The sequence below is a fragment of the Doryrhamphus excisus genome, linkage group LG15 (genome assembly GCF_037039965.1).
Source record: "Doryrhamphus excisus strain RoL-2023G ecotype Guam linkage group LG15, RoL_Dexc_Guam_v1.1, whole genome shotgun sequence".
Lineage (NCBI taxonomy): Eukaryota > Metazoa > Chordata > Actinopteri > Syngnathiformes > Syngnathidae > Doryrhamphus > Doryrhamphus excisus.
Genome location: NC_136371.1, coordinates 2,189,038 through 2,205,331, shown reverse-complemented (window position 1 = coordinate 2,205,331; position 16,294 = coordinate 2,189,038). Strand labels below are relative to the sequence as shown.

The window sequence follows — 16,294 nt, the reverse complement described above, 5'->3', positions numbered from 1 at the left end:
ATAAAGATGTGGAACAGTAAAGCAGTGAAATACACACACAGCGAGTCTCCCCCCCCCCCCCCCCCACCACCACCACCACCACCGACAATGATGATTTTTGTGTTAGCGTGTGGTGTTGGCTTCAGCCCACAGAGGAGTGGGAGCCTCCACTTTGGTTGGCTCTCACTCACAAACTCCATTTTGGAACAACAGCTGTTGGAAGACGCAACCTATTGCTGTTTGTAGACGGTTCCGAAAGGGAAGACGTCTTTTAAAAAAAAACAGCATAGCCACCTCGCTTTGGGTTCGCCCCGCTTCGGTGAGCTTTGTTTTTTGTTCCATCGCCAGGAAACTTAACCGGGGATCCATGGTGTTAAATCTCCATTGTAACAAGTGGATGAGAGGAGGCGAGCGGATCAAGGTTAGTAACGGTCCCTTTAACCGGTTTATTGTTGTTTGTCGCTACAAATGATATGTATTGTATATCTGGATGTTTGGAATGATTAATTAAAGGTTCATCTGTGTAGTCACGAAGCTGTGGCTTCCCAACGCCGTTACGGTTGTGGTGTGGCGATTCTTCCAGCCAGCGACGCAACTAAACAATACATCTCCCTTACCTTCGTTCTCATTGGGAATACGAGAACACCCACGCGTGGGTGCTAATGTTTAATCGCGACATTAAATGTTTTTTTTTTTTTTTCCACATTGCGCATTCGTCTTACGTACATCGTGCTAGCTGCCTGTGCGTCCTTCCCAGACGTTAGCTTGCGCTTATAGTTAGCTCATGAACGCCTGGACTCACAAATACACTTTTTTTTTCTTTCTTGTCCTTGTTTTCAACAGTCCACACAATAGACTTGCACGAATTACCGTGATTGTATTAAAAATGAGCTCGTTGCTACATTGTTGCATAGGCCAGCACGGTTACAATGGCGGGGTTAAAGGGAGATTGTGGGGAGCCACTAGGGTCTCCCCCCCCCGCTTTGCTGGAGTGTTGCTGGGTGCCAGTATCACTGCTTATGAGCGCAAACACTGTCTTTTCGCCTGCCTCCGACCCTCTTCTTTACCGTCGTTCTAACCGAAATGTACTGTTTATTATCATCATCAATACTGTTGACTTGGTTCCAATATAAACTGGTTGAAATTCTGTATATGTTGCTGGCATGGGGAAACTGTTGCACATCAGTAGAAATGTTATTTCACAAGTCAACCTGCTGCATCTTTTTTTTTAAACATTTATATTTAGTACTACTGATAATGCAGCTACACCAAGGGCATGGCATTTGGAATCTGCTGGTACCCAAATATGGACATCAAATACCCTATTGTGTTATGCATTTTGCATCAATCAAACTAGATTTGAAATGTAGTGTAAGCAATCATGTCCAAAATGAAATTAGTGATATCTTTTATGTATTATTTTCTTTTTAAACCATTGAGCCAAATGAGCATGGAAATTAAGTGAGAACACACAAATCAGTGATGCTAGAAAACTGCCGTCACTAAAGACATTTATGCCTTGTTGACCTTGAACAGGAACTGCATAGCCTGCCTTCCAGACTTTCGGTTTTATACAGGATACCAGGAGATAAGGTATATCTGGTAGAATAAGGCTCCTCTGTTATTGTGTCTATACATTATATGTTCCCACACTCTCAGAAATAGGAGAACACCACAGGCTGGCATATACCAATAGTGGTGTAAAATAGTACATTTCACAAATACTGTACATGTCTATATATGTCACTAAGGGTGCTCCGATTGGACGATATTGATGAAAAATCACGGTATCGATATTGGCCAATACTTGCTTTATAACACCGATCAGCTGCGCACCCACTGCAGCATCCACAACAAGCATGTCTGCCGTGTGTGGGACTTCCTGTCTTTGTGAGAGTGATATATATTTTGCACCCTGCAAAACATGCCACAAAAAATGTCTCACCAGGGTGGCGGTGATTTAAAAAGCTTTTGATTGCTGCAGCATTTGGGTTTTTCGAGGCTTGCGATCTGGGGCGGCGGCTAAAGCCCCGATCCCAAACTGCTGTACTTGCAAGTGTGGACAAAATTTGGGGATGAGTACTGCCTCAGTATGGATTTGGGAGCATGCAGACTAGGTTTGGGCGATATTTTTTATATACCGGTATAGAGTCTTCCAATGATAAGAAATGACTTATTCCGGTATAAATGATAAAACGTAAACAAGCCGAGTTGTGTGCCACAGCTTTGATAATAACTTTGACTTTGATAATAAGATGAATGAAATGCTGTCATCATAAGCAAAAGGAACGTTTGTGTGGTGGAAGTATTTACTCTGCGGACTGCTCTCACTGCAAACACTAAACCGCCTGCTTCCAAACTAAGGAAGCAATTGGTGTCCCAATTTTCCTTAACCCGAAGAGGTAAGGGGTAGGTTGTGTTCAATGGCATGACATCAACGCATTGCAGAGGGTCTTGTTTTTGAATGCCTCCCTACGTGTAATCATAGCCTTCATGGATACAGTGCATATTTTGCGGATGGGGGATTTATCGTTTCAAAGGCATTGACCTCCAACCACATTCTTTGCCCTGTGCTCTGAGGACTTAAGCGCTTCTGTTTTTAGCTCTTCGGACTTGCCCATAAAGAGAAAATGACTACCACCATGCCTTGATCTGTGTGATACATAAGTCACGGACAAACTGGGTTAGAAGCTGTTAAAATTGCCTCTATTATTAAAGACATTTGGGCATTGGCTTCAGGACAACATCTGCATGATTTGCTTGAGATTAGATATATTGATAATAACAATCTCTGCAACATTTTACTACTGGACTGTTGAAGACTCCCCCCCCCTCACATCTCTTTCAAGATATTGTGCTGTAGTGCGCCGTCTGGCTGTGAAGCTCTATAAGAGTTAGAAGTCCAGTTCAACAGCAGCAAAACCTCTTTCAGGACCATGTATGGCATGGTGAACAGAAGACTGTCACCATGACATCAACAGATTCTGTGACCTATGATTTGTAAATGTGGTCTCAATGTGAGTCTACGCTTTTTCATCCTTTTTTTTAAGAGTGGTTTGGTTCCAGATCTGATTGCATTAAATACATTTCTGAAATATAGCATTCAATCTAAATAAATTGAATATAGTTTGAGCATAGAAAATCTGTTTACGACTTTCTAAATATGTTTTTTTTTTACATACTGTAGGCTAAATTCCTGTGTAAACTACAATTGAAACGGGAGGTGGCAGCTAAGCTGATGAAGTAGGTTGTCGGCTAACATTGTTTGCAGGTTGATCCACTTGCCTGCTCCTCCTGTGCCTCCTTGGGCAAGACACTCAAACCCAAATTGATCACGATTGTTAGTCCAGCACAGAGCTGTTGTTCGGTGTGTGTGTGTGCGTGTGTGTATATGCGTGCTTGCAACTTCGTTTTTACATTCAGTATAGTTACTCCAGACTCCATTCACTGTGCAATATCTGATCAACCTCCATGTGCAATATGAAGGCTCTAAATGCAATATACTAAGTAATATACTAAGTTCTATGTGAAGTATTCCCAGATCTCAGTGTAAAGACTGCTCATATATCCCATCTCGTTTCATATTATCTGCATACTGTATTTGTATATAACTCTGAGTAAAACTGTTAATTTTGTTAATACTTCAGTTGTTTATATTGTTTATTTTTCTATATTGTGTATTTTGTACTGCTTAACTGATTCTGTACTCTTGCTGCTGTGCGATGCAAATGTCCTCACTGAGGGACGAATAAATATCTTATCTTAACAAAGTGTAAACAAATGTCCTTATGTTGACAGTCTTACTGATTAAACTTCCCATATTTATCGGTCATTAGCCGATATATTGGTCATCAGCTTTCTTTCAGCCCTCAATATTGGCATCGGCCCCAAAAATCCTATATCGGTCAGGCTGTAGTGTCTACATACACAATTAACTGCACTAGTATTTGTTTTATCTACGTGTTATTAAGGGTAATTGTAATATGCTTATATGTATATGTAATATGTCATATGCTTATAGTGTCTTCTGGCAATTCCGTTCAACCTGAACCCATGAGTGTTCTTAAATTTGCACCAAGGAAAATGTTTCATAAATTTCTTTTACTCATACTTGTGCTGGGGAAAAAAACTGTGTGCTAACCCAACAACACCCTTGGGGTGCAAAGACTTCAGTTTTCCAGTCTTTGCATAAAAATGATATCCATTTCCTCTGAAGAGTTTCCAGACCATTTTTAGGAGCAACTCAGTCAGAAATAGGGCATTCAGTCTTGCCATGACTCTATTAAATGGGCACTCATGCTCTGAGATGACAACCTTGATTTTTCTGTGGAATATAAAGTCTTCTGCAACCAACATGTGCCAACATGTTGAATAATTAGTGTTGTTGTAATTACAACTTCAGTACTCTATTCCCATCGCAGTGCATTTGTCTATTTAAGCTGTTTAGAAACTGGGGTGTTAAATTGTTTATTTCTCCCTGGCATTCCATCCAAAGTAATTGCTGAAAAAAAATTATTTAGCATTTTGACATGTTAGCTGTTTATTTTGTTTTACATTGTTGTATTGTTGTGTTAAACAATGCCAAAGTTTCAGATAATGAGGTTTGCTTATTTGGAAGTGAGCCCTGAAAGAAGTTTGGGATGGCTCAAAGCGCTCAGTTTCAAAAGGTGTGGTAAAACTGCCCCTTTGTGATGTCACAGAGGAGTTGACTTCCTTATATGGGTGTGGCTGTAAGCCAGATAAGCTCTCTGCCCTCCCCTAGACTCCGCTTCTCTGTTTACAATTCCTCAAGACGTCACCATCACAACGTCACAAATGCATTTTAATCTGTCAACGACATTTCACACTGGACTGTTTTGTGAACATGGGCCAGTATACAGCTGGACTAGCCGGAAAAAAACTTGCAGAATCCGTACACCTTTCCAACGTTACTTGGTCGTGTGGAAGAGTCAGAAGGCCAAGCGGCCCTTCAATGTTAATAACTCACCCCTAATCAGGCCAAGGAGCCCAGCTTGTGTATTTGTGTAGGAGAAGGATTGGGCATAAACAAAACAGCCACCTGCTTCCCGCTAAGGTCTCTTGTTCAATGTGTGGACAGAAATAGAACTGGGCAACCTTAACGTGGAATTAAAATAGAAAAAATGACCAGGTAGAAGAAAATCTCACACCAGAAAATCCCATTATGTTATTTGTTTATCACTTTAAAACTATATTGTATGGATATTAATACCACAATATAGTGTGTTTGTATATCTTATGGGGCATTAACCTGAAAAGAGAAAAGCGTGACACAGCAAGTGACTCAGTATAAAAAAAATAAAAATAATGTATAAAAAATAAATATATTAAAAAAATATATCTAAAAATATATTTTATATTATTTATATATAATATTTTTTCTCTAATATTTTTATTTTATATTATATTTTATATAAAAATATAAAAAATGTCTCACCAGGATGGCGCTTTGAAACGCTTTAGATTGACGTGGCATTTGGGCCCGAACACTTGGCAGGGTGTGGTGAGTTTGAGGCTTGCGATGTGATCATCTGTCAGGCAGCGGCTAAAGCCACGGTCCCACCCATCTGTACTTGCAAGTGTGGGCAAAATTTGTGGATCTGGAGTACAGAGCTCCTCTGTGACCGCCGTTTGCAGAGTCCATCTCAGGAGAGGCAGTCTCTGCGTGTGTGAAGAGTGAATACATTATAAGTATTTTCTTTAAACACGAATATGGATAATCATACATGTATCCGGCAAAAATGCATTATCCGTAACAGATACTCTGATACTAACAAGTGACTGGCTCTGTATCCTGGCACGCCCATATAAGGAAGTCCGGCTGCCTGTGATGTCACAGGGGGCCAGTGTTAGATAAAACTCTCTGAAACCAAACGTTCACAGCCATCCCAAACGTCTTTCATGGCTCACTTCCAAATGCACAAATCTCATTATATGAAACTTTTGCATCGTTTATCACGAGAATACAACATTCTTACAATATTTACAGAACAGCGGAAAGAGCACAATAGGTCCCCTTCAACTTGAATCTAATTCAGTGTGAATGTTGGGTGGCTTTTGAGGACAGACTGAAAGTGGCACAGAAGTTGAAGCTGACAGGCACACACACACACAAACACACATACACACACACATTTGTACAGTCTGCACCTCTTGTCATACAAGCTGTTAGTTTGTCTGCATTATGTCAAAGCACATGGCGGAGCAGAATTGGTGGTGCGCCGGGTGTCTCTTCATAAGATCATATTGAATTCAACATGATTTTTTTTACATTATAAACTGCATGTCGTCCCTCAAATGACCTTACTTAATTTGTTTTGGCAATGACTATTTTGCTGAACATAAACAATTGTTGCGTCTGACAGAATCAATAACTTGGATTGCTCTCTTTGAAGATGATCTCTGATCTCGGGGATCTCTTGTTTTGCCGGTAGCGAATCAGGAACTACAAAAGCTTGATGGTGGAGTCTTTAGGAATTGTAAACAAATCTGGCTTTCCCTTTCGAGGCATTGTTAGTCAATAAACAGCGAAGCACCGCTTGGTGGAGGACAGAGAATTTATATATAAGAAAGTTTGCCGTCTGTGACATCACAAAGGTACAGTTTTACCATGCCTTTTCAAACGGAGCATTTTGAGACATCCCAAACTTCTTTAAGGGCTCACTTCCAAATGCGCACACCTCATTATCTGAAACTTTGGCATTGTTTAACACGAGAATACAACATTCTAACTACATTAATAGGTCAGAAAAGTGGAAAAAGCACAATAGGTCCCCTTTAATAGTAATCTGTCCAAGCCATATTTGTATTTTGTTTTGGCCTTCTAAAGAAGCAGCCTTTTGTCTCGTGCATTAGCTCACTCAAGTCATTTCCACAGGAGCTGATGCTAATAGCTTTGGTCAGCAGTCTTACCTTCTGGTCCTCAGCTGTTCATTATGCCTTTATGCAGGGGAGTTATGTACGCTCATTTACGATGGCAGTAGAACCAGGCAATTATCTCACTTTCTCAGCTCAGGAGGAGGTTTGTGTTGTCAATGTCTGACAGTCAACATGCAGACTTCATAGGAGGGAGAAGCTTGGTGTAAAAGAGTCATGCATTGCCACGTTATTGCGTTTTTCCAGTGGTTCTCTGTGTAACTGGGCACTGTAACTAGCTAACTAGTGGGGATGAGCCATTACACCGCCCATCTAAATTATACACATCTGCATCTGTACATTATCATAAACTGAAAGTGGGCATGGTTTATTTGGGTACGTTATTGTAAGTCTGAAATTGACATGGATCGATCAGACTTTGCTATATGTGTTACTATTCCACTTAATGTGTACTGTATGTGTGTGAACCTATCCCAGCTGTCTTCGGGCGAGAGGCGGGGTACACCCTGGACTGGTGGCCAGCCAATCACAGGGCACATATAGACAAACAACCATTCACACTCACATTCATACCTATGGACAATTTGGAGTCGCCAATTAACCTAGCATGTTTTTGGAATGTGGGAGGAAACCGGAAAACCCACACATGCACAGGGAGAACACAGAACACACAAACTCCACACAGAGATGCCCCGAGCGGGGAATAATATCAAACCTTTCATACCCAGTCATGATCCCATAACAGCAAGGAGGATTGGAGGCAAAAGTGCACCACACTACAACTAAATGGGAAAGACTTTATAAATTATTTATCAGTGGAAGCATTGAGAGCAACAAAAATCCCAACAATGAAATACACCTCCCATGAGTTTGACTTCGGCTCATTTATTATCCAAGCAGCAGACATTCTAGCCCACGCCCTGACCACATTTGATGATGGCTTGAGACACAACATGCACAACTATAATGGTACATATCTTACTACGGTAAGATGTTTTTTCTTTATATTTTTTAATCCATTTTGTATTCTAAGCTGCAATAATTAATTGTATTAGTTGATTTGTATATTGAACTATTTATGTCAATTGTTTCCACTGACGTTGGAAAAAAATGCTTAAGTACGCCTTGTATTAAGTGTCAGCGCACAACTCTATTGATAACTAGGGATTTTCCTATCAAGATTTTATGCTGCTGATACCAATCCCGATAATCCATGAGTGAAACCGTCCGATACCGATCACATACATGCAGTGTAAATGTACTACTGTCGACATTAGGGGTCACCTTTTACAAAATGAAAATGGCCTAGAGCTACCAATTTTTGTAACATTTATTTTCATGGCTTATTTCAAGCCATAAAAAGCCAATATGCTTGTTTTACCAGAACGTAAACAAAAAGATGGTATCCACAACTCACATTTTGTATTTCAAAATGCATGTCTTTCTCATTTTCTCACATTATTAACTGAAAACTGAATGAAAGGCAGGCTTATCCACCTCTGCTGGGTCCCTCCAGCCACATCTGCTGCTTTCTGAAGAGCAGATGCAGCCGTTTCAAGAGTGGTGAAAAATGCTCACACGTCACACATCATCCGGAGTCCAAGGCAGCCCCGCACACAACAAAAGTTCCTCCTGCACTAGAAGTGCTACATCTGCATGCCCAAATTTTGCCCACACTTGCAAGTCTAGTGAGTTGGGGCCTGGGCTTTATAGCTGCTTTCTGACGGATGATCACATCACAAGCCTAAAACTCAACACACACTGCCAAGTGTTTGGCTCCAAATGCCACACCAATCTATAGCTTTTCAAAGCACAACTGCATTGACATTTTTCGAGATATGTTTTGCAGGGTTGCAACACTTATATCACTCTCACAAAGACAGGAAGTCCCACACACGGCAGACATGCTTGTTCTGGATGCTGCAGCTGACGGCGGAGCTGATCGGCGGAGGGGATCGGCCAATATCGATACCGTTCTTTTTCCACTGATATCGGCCAATATCGATCGGTAACCGATCGATCAGCGCACACCTATTGATTAGTGAGAGAAAAAGAGCATGCCTACAATTGTCCAAATTGGGGGACCCTAGCTCAGACGATAATGACTGTCAAGGTGCTCTTTAGCAAGGTGCAAAATTGAGAGTCACAAATGAACTCCGACTGGATGTGTGTGTGTGTGTGCACTGTATATAAATAGGCTAGTGACATAACACCATCCGCACTGACATTTTTCTCTCTGTATCTCTCCATATTTTTTGTTATGGTGCATTTTATGTTCTTCTTCCTCAGTTGTTGCACACGGATCAAGGTTATACGTATATCTATTTCTTTCCACGACTACACATACCATATTATAATGTATGAATTGGTTAATTCATATGATTTGACATTCCAAATGCAAGAAACATTCTTGTTTCTCTTTACACATGTGAAGTTGTGTAGGTTGTTGTAAACAAGCAAGAATGCTAAATTGTTGTACATGAGTGGTTTTGGGGTCGTTAGTGTGAAGGCATTTTTATTCATGGATTCCATCAGGAAAAACTGGTTGAAACACTGAGTTGGCCAATCAGCAGGCCCTCAAGTGATGTACCTCGAAGGAAGAAGCCACTCAGTGTTGATTATTCCTGATAAGCAGATCTTTCTTACACATAAATCAGGCATACAATGCTCCTTTGGGATAGTAGTCAGCCCTCCCTCGAATGGCTCCAGTGGCTATGCTGATTTACACAGTATTCCACATGTTGTGTATTTGTGTTTTCATCTACTTATGTTACTTTTTCTTTGAGATATTTAATATAAGCAATTGGCCGTTGTTGGCCAACATGTATCTGTATCGATGTTGGTGCTCTGACAGCCAGGGGGGAAGTGGTGTAAAAACATACTTACTTAAAGTGACAGGACATCTCCATTAGCAGGTTTGGATGGAAACCTGATAATGATCTCATGGTAGGATTTGATCCACATGAGCAGACAAGGTGACTAATTTGTACACAAAGAGTGCAATTAGACAGGAACTCCTATAAGTACTGCAGAAACTGAGCCAGTGAAGTAGAAAAGATAAACATCGGAGGTACAGGAGAGGCTACTTGTTTGTTTTGCATTTAAGTCTATTAGAATGGACATCTTTTTATATTTTTATCATGAACTGACATAGAAGAAAACACAACTATGTAAATGATGTGATACAACTGAGATTGAATGAAGATGGATACAATGATGGGCTTACCAAAGATCACCCCCGCTGAAGGGGTGGCAGTGTAGTCTGGCAACATGATGTCTTCATTCATTCATTCATTGTCTACCGCTTATCCTCACGAGGGTCGCGGGGGGAGCCTATCCCAGCTGTCTTTGGGCGAGAGGCGGGGTACACCCTGGACTGGTCGCCAGCCAATCACAGCCAATCACAGGGCACATATAGACAAACAACCATTCACACTCACATTCATACCTGTGGCCAATTAACCTAGCATAACCTAGCATGCACGGGGAGAACATGCAAACTCCACACAGAGATAGCTGAGGGTGGAATTGAACCCCGGTCTCCTAGCTGTGAGGTCTACGCGCTAACCACTCGACCGCCGTGCAGCCCAGTCAGATGTCTTATTTAGTAAAAAAAAAAAAACAAAACTTTAAAATTAAATTACAAAGTTTGATGTGGTCTGATGTTTAAAGTGCTCCTGAAAAAAGGGACATGAGAACATACAGCTGATAGTATAACACTTTTACAGTAAAATTAGACAAATAATTATACAAATAATAAAAAGACAGCTGGGATAGGCTCCAGCACCCCCGCGACCCTTGTGAGGAAATGCGGTAGAAAATGAATGAATGAATTATAATCATAAAATAGTGTGTGTGTGTGTGTTAAATATGTTCTGGACCCCCGGAATATTTTGTTAACTCAATGCGGCCCACCAGTCAAAATATTTGCCCACCCCTGAAATAAACAAAAATAGGACAAAAAGACATAATGTAACTATTAAAAGCTAAAATGTTGATACTAATTACTAATAAAAATGCAAAGCCTTGTATTTAAATATACAATATTTATAATTGTAAATTATGTAATTAATGTAAAAGTAGATAAGATAAGTAGATAAGGCAAAAATGGCGATCTGGCATTGTTCGTACAAGCTGGAACTATTAATGCTGATCACATGGATAAAGTTTAAATGTACTACTGGCTGTATGTTTTTCTTGTGAGAGCAACGCCAAACAACATCAATATGCTTGTTTTACCAGAACATGAACAAAATGCTGGTATGTTTTATTTCACAATACATTTATTTCTAGTCTTCTCACATAATTAACTGAAAACCTGAATGAAAAGCAGTTTTACCCGCCTCTACTGGGCCTCTCCAGCTGCGTTTGATGCCTTCTGGACCGCAGATGCAGCCGACCCCCTCTTCTGTGCCCACGGCATCCCGGAGAGGAGACATTTCCATTCTTACAATTAGTCGTACATATTTTTTTTTTTAGAGTTTGTTTACTGTATTTGCTTGTGAGCTCATCTATTTCCTGTAAGACTGCTCTAAAAACAGCAGCAAGAGAAATGTAAACACGAGTACATTCTTAAAAGTTAACGCACAGAATCTGTTAATAAAACATGTATGTGATGTACGCACACAGATGTTCACACTTACATCAGCGTTTGAAACTCCGAGGTCTCCTGCAGGTAGCGCCAGTACGAAAACATTTCAGTTTTCCCAAACAATGCGTCCTTCATCCATGTGACCTTTTTGTGAGAGTGACCCTGGCAGCTTCCTTTTTGGCACAATGCACAAATACTGGACGCTGGAGAAGAAAAACCGTGTGGATGGTTTAACGTTACAAAAGGAATGTGAGTTGAAGCGGCTGGGAACAGACTGACCTCAGGTCAGTGTCTTTGAACCGCGTTTGCCAACTAATTTTCATTCCTTCCATTTCCTTCCCTTCCAGACACGCTAATGTTTGTCACCGATTCATCGCCGCTCAGCTGTTGAGTCATGGCTTGTTGCGCGGTTTATTCCGTTGGCCGGCTGTGAAGCTGTCAGAGGTCACGCGTCTCTTTTGCTCCACGAGGACATCTTCAGACACCAAAGCCACGGGGCGACTGTCTCGGAGATGCTTTGCCACTTATTTCTGGGTGGTTGGTCTCATAACTGCCCTCTTAGATGTTCAAATGTGATCTAATCATGCAAAGCGACAGGGAAAGAAAGCTTCATGAACGGGGATCGGCCGTTTCTTTCATCTTTCTCAACTGGTCATTTTTTAAGAGCTGCATAGTGTGTTGGTGGTTGGCAGGTTCCTGACCTACTTTAATGTAGACCTAGAAGAGGAAACAGACTGGGAATGAATGGCTGGCGGTTCTTCTAGCTCCGCCTCTGCTTGTCCTTTCAGTGGTTTCAGGCTCTTTTACTGTCCGAGCCAGATACTTGTTATTAATGAATATTGCCCAGCTTTAAGTTCTGGCCATTTCCGGTGAAACCACACCCACTTCCGGTTCATGCTCCACCCACTCCGAGTCTTCTTCTTCCTCTTTCTCTTTTGGCTTTTCCCTCTCCTCCATCCAACCCTGTCTTCTACATCTATCTCTCTCACACCAACTACCTTCATGTTCTCCTTCACTACATCCATAAGCCTCCTCTTTGGACGAAGAATCCTTCTACCAATATATTCCCTATCTCTCCTCTGGACATCTCAGTCTGGCCTCTCTGACTTTATCTCCAAGGCCTCTAACATGTAATGTACTCCTTCCTGATCCTATCCATCCTGGTCACTCCCAATGAGAACCTCAGCATCTCTGCTACCTCCAGTTCTGCTTCCTGTCTCTTTCCTCAGTGGTACTGTCTCTAGACCAAACAAGATGGCTGGTCTCGCCACAGTTTTGTATACTTTTCCTTTCATTTTAGATGAAACTCTTCTATCACACGTCACGCCTCACACTTTTCTCCATCCGTTCCATCCTTCCTGCACATGCTTCTTCACCTCCTTCACCCACCCATTCCCGGGACAGATACTAATACAGATCATTTAGATGTGTATACAGATACAGATACTACTACAGATACTGTACTTGCTCATCCCTATTGCCTTCTGAGATTTGAACTAGTTTTTTATGTTTTCCTGTAATTAGGACATTTAATTAGCACACGTGTCTATAATGTAGGGCTGCGAATTGATTAAAATATTTTATTGTGATTAATTGCATTTTTGTCTATAGTTAACTGAGAATTAATTAATGAATGAATTGCGTAAATAAATAAGTTTATCTATAATAAGTGGGGGGAATCTCTTTGTGGGGAACGATTGGATGTGCAAATTTTACATCAAATTTTATGTAAAGTGATATAAATTTCAGAAATTTGGACCATTATTTAAAGAAATAATAATCATATACAGTCAGCAAGCATGTTTTTGTGTTGCTATTTTCCTTTAATGTTAGCATATTAGCTCTTAAACTCGCACACGAGTGCGAATGTTAATCGCGCGTCCAAGAAAATGACCTCCGTTAAAGGAAACGTGCATTAATAAACGTGCTAACTTTGACCGCCCTAATATAATGCAATGATTGCCATGCAGAAATAGCGATTACAATTAAGATGAGTTAATTAAGTGCCAACAAAGATATTTAATATTTCTGCTATATTTTCCATCCAAAGTGCATCAGCATTGCGCTATACTGCTAACAACGAAAATCGCAACATTTTAATCTAGTTGTGACATCATGTGACCAAACTGATGTGGATGTACTTTTTCCTTCAATTTCATAAAACTGAAATAACTTATCTTATAGTAAACCTGCCATCACCCTTCACAGAAGAACATCTTGTGGAGGTGACATGAAACCATCTGACCTCACCTTTCCCCCGCCCCCCCCCCTCGTTGCAGGTGTAATGAGAACACTGGTCATGGACAGATGATGGACGTGGAGACGTCGTACTCAGATTTCATCAACTGTGATCGCACCGGCCGCAGGAATGCCGTGCCTGACATCGCAGGCGAGGGGAAAGTAGCAGCTAGCACCAGTGAAGTCACCAAAGACTTGGCAGGGATGGAGCTGAAGGACGCAGGTCAGTGGGTGCCGCCTTTCGGGGACCCTTTTTGACTTTTTTTTATTATTATAACAAGAATTTGGAGGCACGGTGGTCGAGTGGTTAGCATGCAGACCTCACAGCTAGGAGACCAGGGTTCAATTCCACCCTCGGCTATCTCTCTGTGTGGAGTTTGCATGTTCTCCCCGTGCATGCGTGGGTTTTCTCCGGGTACTCCGGTTTCCTCCCACATTCCAAAAACATGCTAGGTTCATTGCCGACTCCAAATTGTCCATAGGTATGAATGTGAGTGTGAATGGTTGTTTGTCTATATGTGCCCTGTGATTGGCTGGCCACCAGTCCAGGGTGTACCCCGCCTCTCGCCTGAAGACAGCTGGGATAGGCTCCAGCACCCCCGCGACCCTCATGAAGATAAGCCGTAGAAAATTAATGAATTAATGAGTTCTCCTCCTATTTTGTGTGGAAGTGGTAACTTTTTGGTTTCTTATTTTGTCTTTCCCCACCCTCGGCCATCTCTGTGTGGAGTTTGCATGTTCTCCCCGTGCATGCGTGGGTTTTCTCCGGGTACTCCAGTTTCCTCCCACATTCCAAAAACATGCTAGGTTAATTGCCGACTCCAAATTGTCCATAGGTATGAATGTGAGTGTGAATGGTTGTTTGTCTATATGTGCCCTGTGATTGGCTGGCCACCAGTCCAGGGTGTACCCCGCTTCTCGCCCCAAAGACAGCTGGGATAGGCTCCAGCACCTCCGCGACCCTCGTGAGGATAAGCCGTAGAAAATGAATGAATTAATGAGTTCTCCTATTTTGTGTGGAAGTGGTAACTTTTTGGTTTCTTATTTTGTCTTTCCCCACCCTCGGCCATCTCTGTGTGGAGTTTGCACGTTCTCCCCGTACATGCGTGGGTTTTCTCCCAGTGAATGAATGAATAACAAGAATTTCACGATACACGGGATTATGCTGTCTTGTGAAAAATAATCGTTTAGCTAAAGAAGGCAAACCTTGTAACCTTGTGTCATTTGAAAAGTGCACAAAAGTTTGTTAGAGACGACTCAGGGGGCGAAAGCAATCTGTGATTTCATCACGGAAATGATGATGCTGGATGACCATCCCTTCTTTGAAGATATGGACTTTTTGACAGCTGGTATTTTGCTCTCCAAATGTCACCTTCCACAGTTTCTCAACCCTGAGAGCTCATTCAATCCCTGAAGTTCTGACTGGCAGATCACTCTATGGTTGTGTAAAAAACTGATACTGAATTCTATTAATCCAATTATTTGTCCGTGTTTCCCTCCATAAGGGGAGCCTGGGGCCTCTCCAGCCCCGGAGGCTGAGGGCTCCACCAGTCAAGACGCCCAGGGAGGCGGAGGCCCGTCCTAAACTGTGCCACACACCGAAGACAGGCCAGAGGCAAAGAGACAGCAGTAGAGACTGGAGGGAGATGGAGACGCCATCTCTCATCTCTCACTGGTGGCTTGTTTTGAAGCCTGCTGGCGGCAGTTGGATCAGATGTTGTGGTGGCCAACCGGTAGGAAGTAGAACTGCCATTTGAGATGCTTCTCTTCTGCTTTGGACTCTTAATCTCTTCTTATTCCTGATGGGCCAAGGATGCAAGGAGACGGTGGATTTATGTGGAGGCTGAGCTGAAAACACTTTTGAGTGGTTGAAACGTTTTTTTCCCAGGCTATTGTGGAGCTGTGTCATGGAGGGTGACCTCATAACCATCTGTCATTTTCTTTCTCTGTGTGTCTGTGATCCTCTCGACCTGTTTCATTATCAAGTGTCGCCTGTTTTGAGTATGAAACCTAGTCGCCATTATACCATCATGTATGGACTTGGTATTTATTGCTAAATGTTCAGTGATAACTTTGTGATAGCAATTTTCTTTGTGTAATAAAATACTTATGAATCTATAGTAACGTTGGTGTTTTTATGGTTCCACAGGAGTCAATTAGGAGGTTTGTGCTGAGCACGGCATACGGAATAGAGCAAGCAGGACTCAGCACCTCCTCGGTGAGAGACGCTCCACAGACATAAATATTGAATGCGGCTTTTGTGTACATTGGGTGGCAACCAGAAGCCATGGTTTACATTTCGACCCAGCATGGTCCCCTGTGTTCCCTTGGTTTTACCGCACACAAACAGAAATATGACAGCAGTTTATCTGCAAAACTGTGGTGGGCTTTCCTTTTTTGGATCATTTTTTTCCTGCAATGGACTGTTGTCTGCCTGTGCCGCACCAACTTAAAGGGGACCTATTATGCTTTTTATCCCCGCACTTTCTGACATATAAATGTAGTTAGAATGTTGTATTCAAGTATTAAACGACACCGTAGTTTCAAATAATGAGGTTTGCGCTTTTGGAAGTGAGCCCTACAAAAAGTTCA

The 16,294-nt window shown here is 41.8% G+C and overlaps 1 protein-coding gene across 1 annotated transcript; it reads left to right on the top strand.

Annotated features, from left to right (window-relative positions):
* The first annotated feature begins 106 nt into the window (after window positions 1-106).
* On the top strand, window positions 107-15,820 carry pkig (protein kinase (cAMP-dependent, catalytic) inhibitor gamma). The gene is made up of 3 exons (XM_058052680.2): window positions 107-400; window positions 13,744-13,925; window positions 15,208-15,820. The coding sequence occupies exons 2-3, from the start codon at window positions 13,772-13,774 to the stop codon at window positions 15,285-15,287; spliced, it is 234 nt and encodes a 77-aa protein (XP_057908663.1). The 5' UTR covers window positions 107-400; window positions 13,744-13,771; the 3' UTR covers window positions 15,288-15,820.
* The last annotated feature ends 474 nt before the right edge of the window (window positions 15,821-16,294 follow it).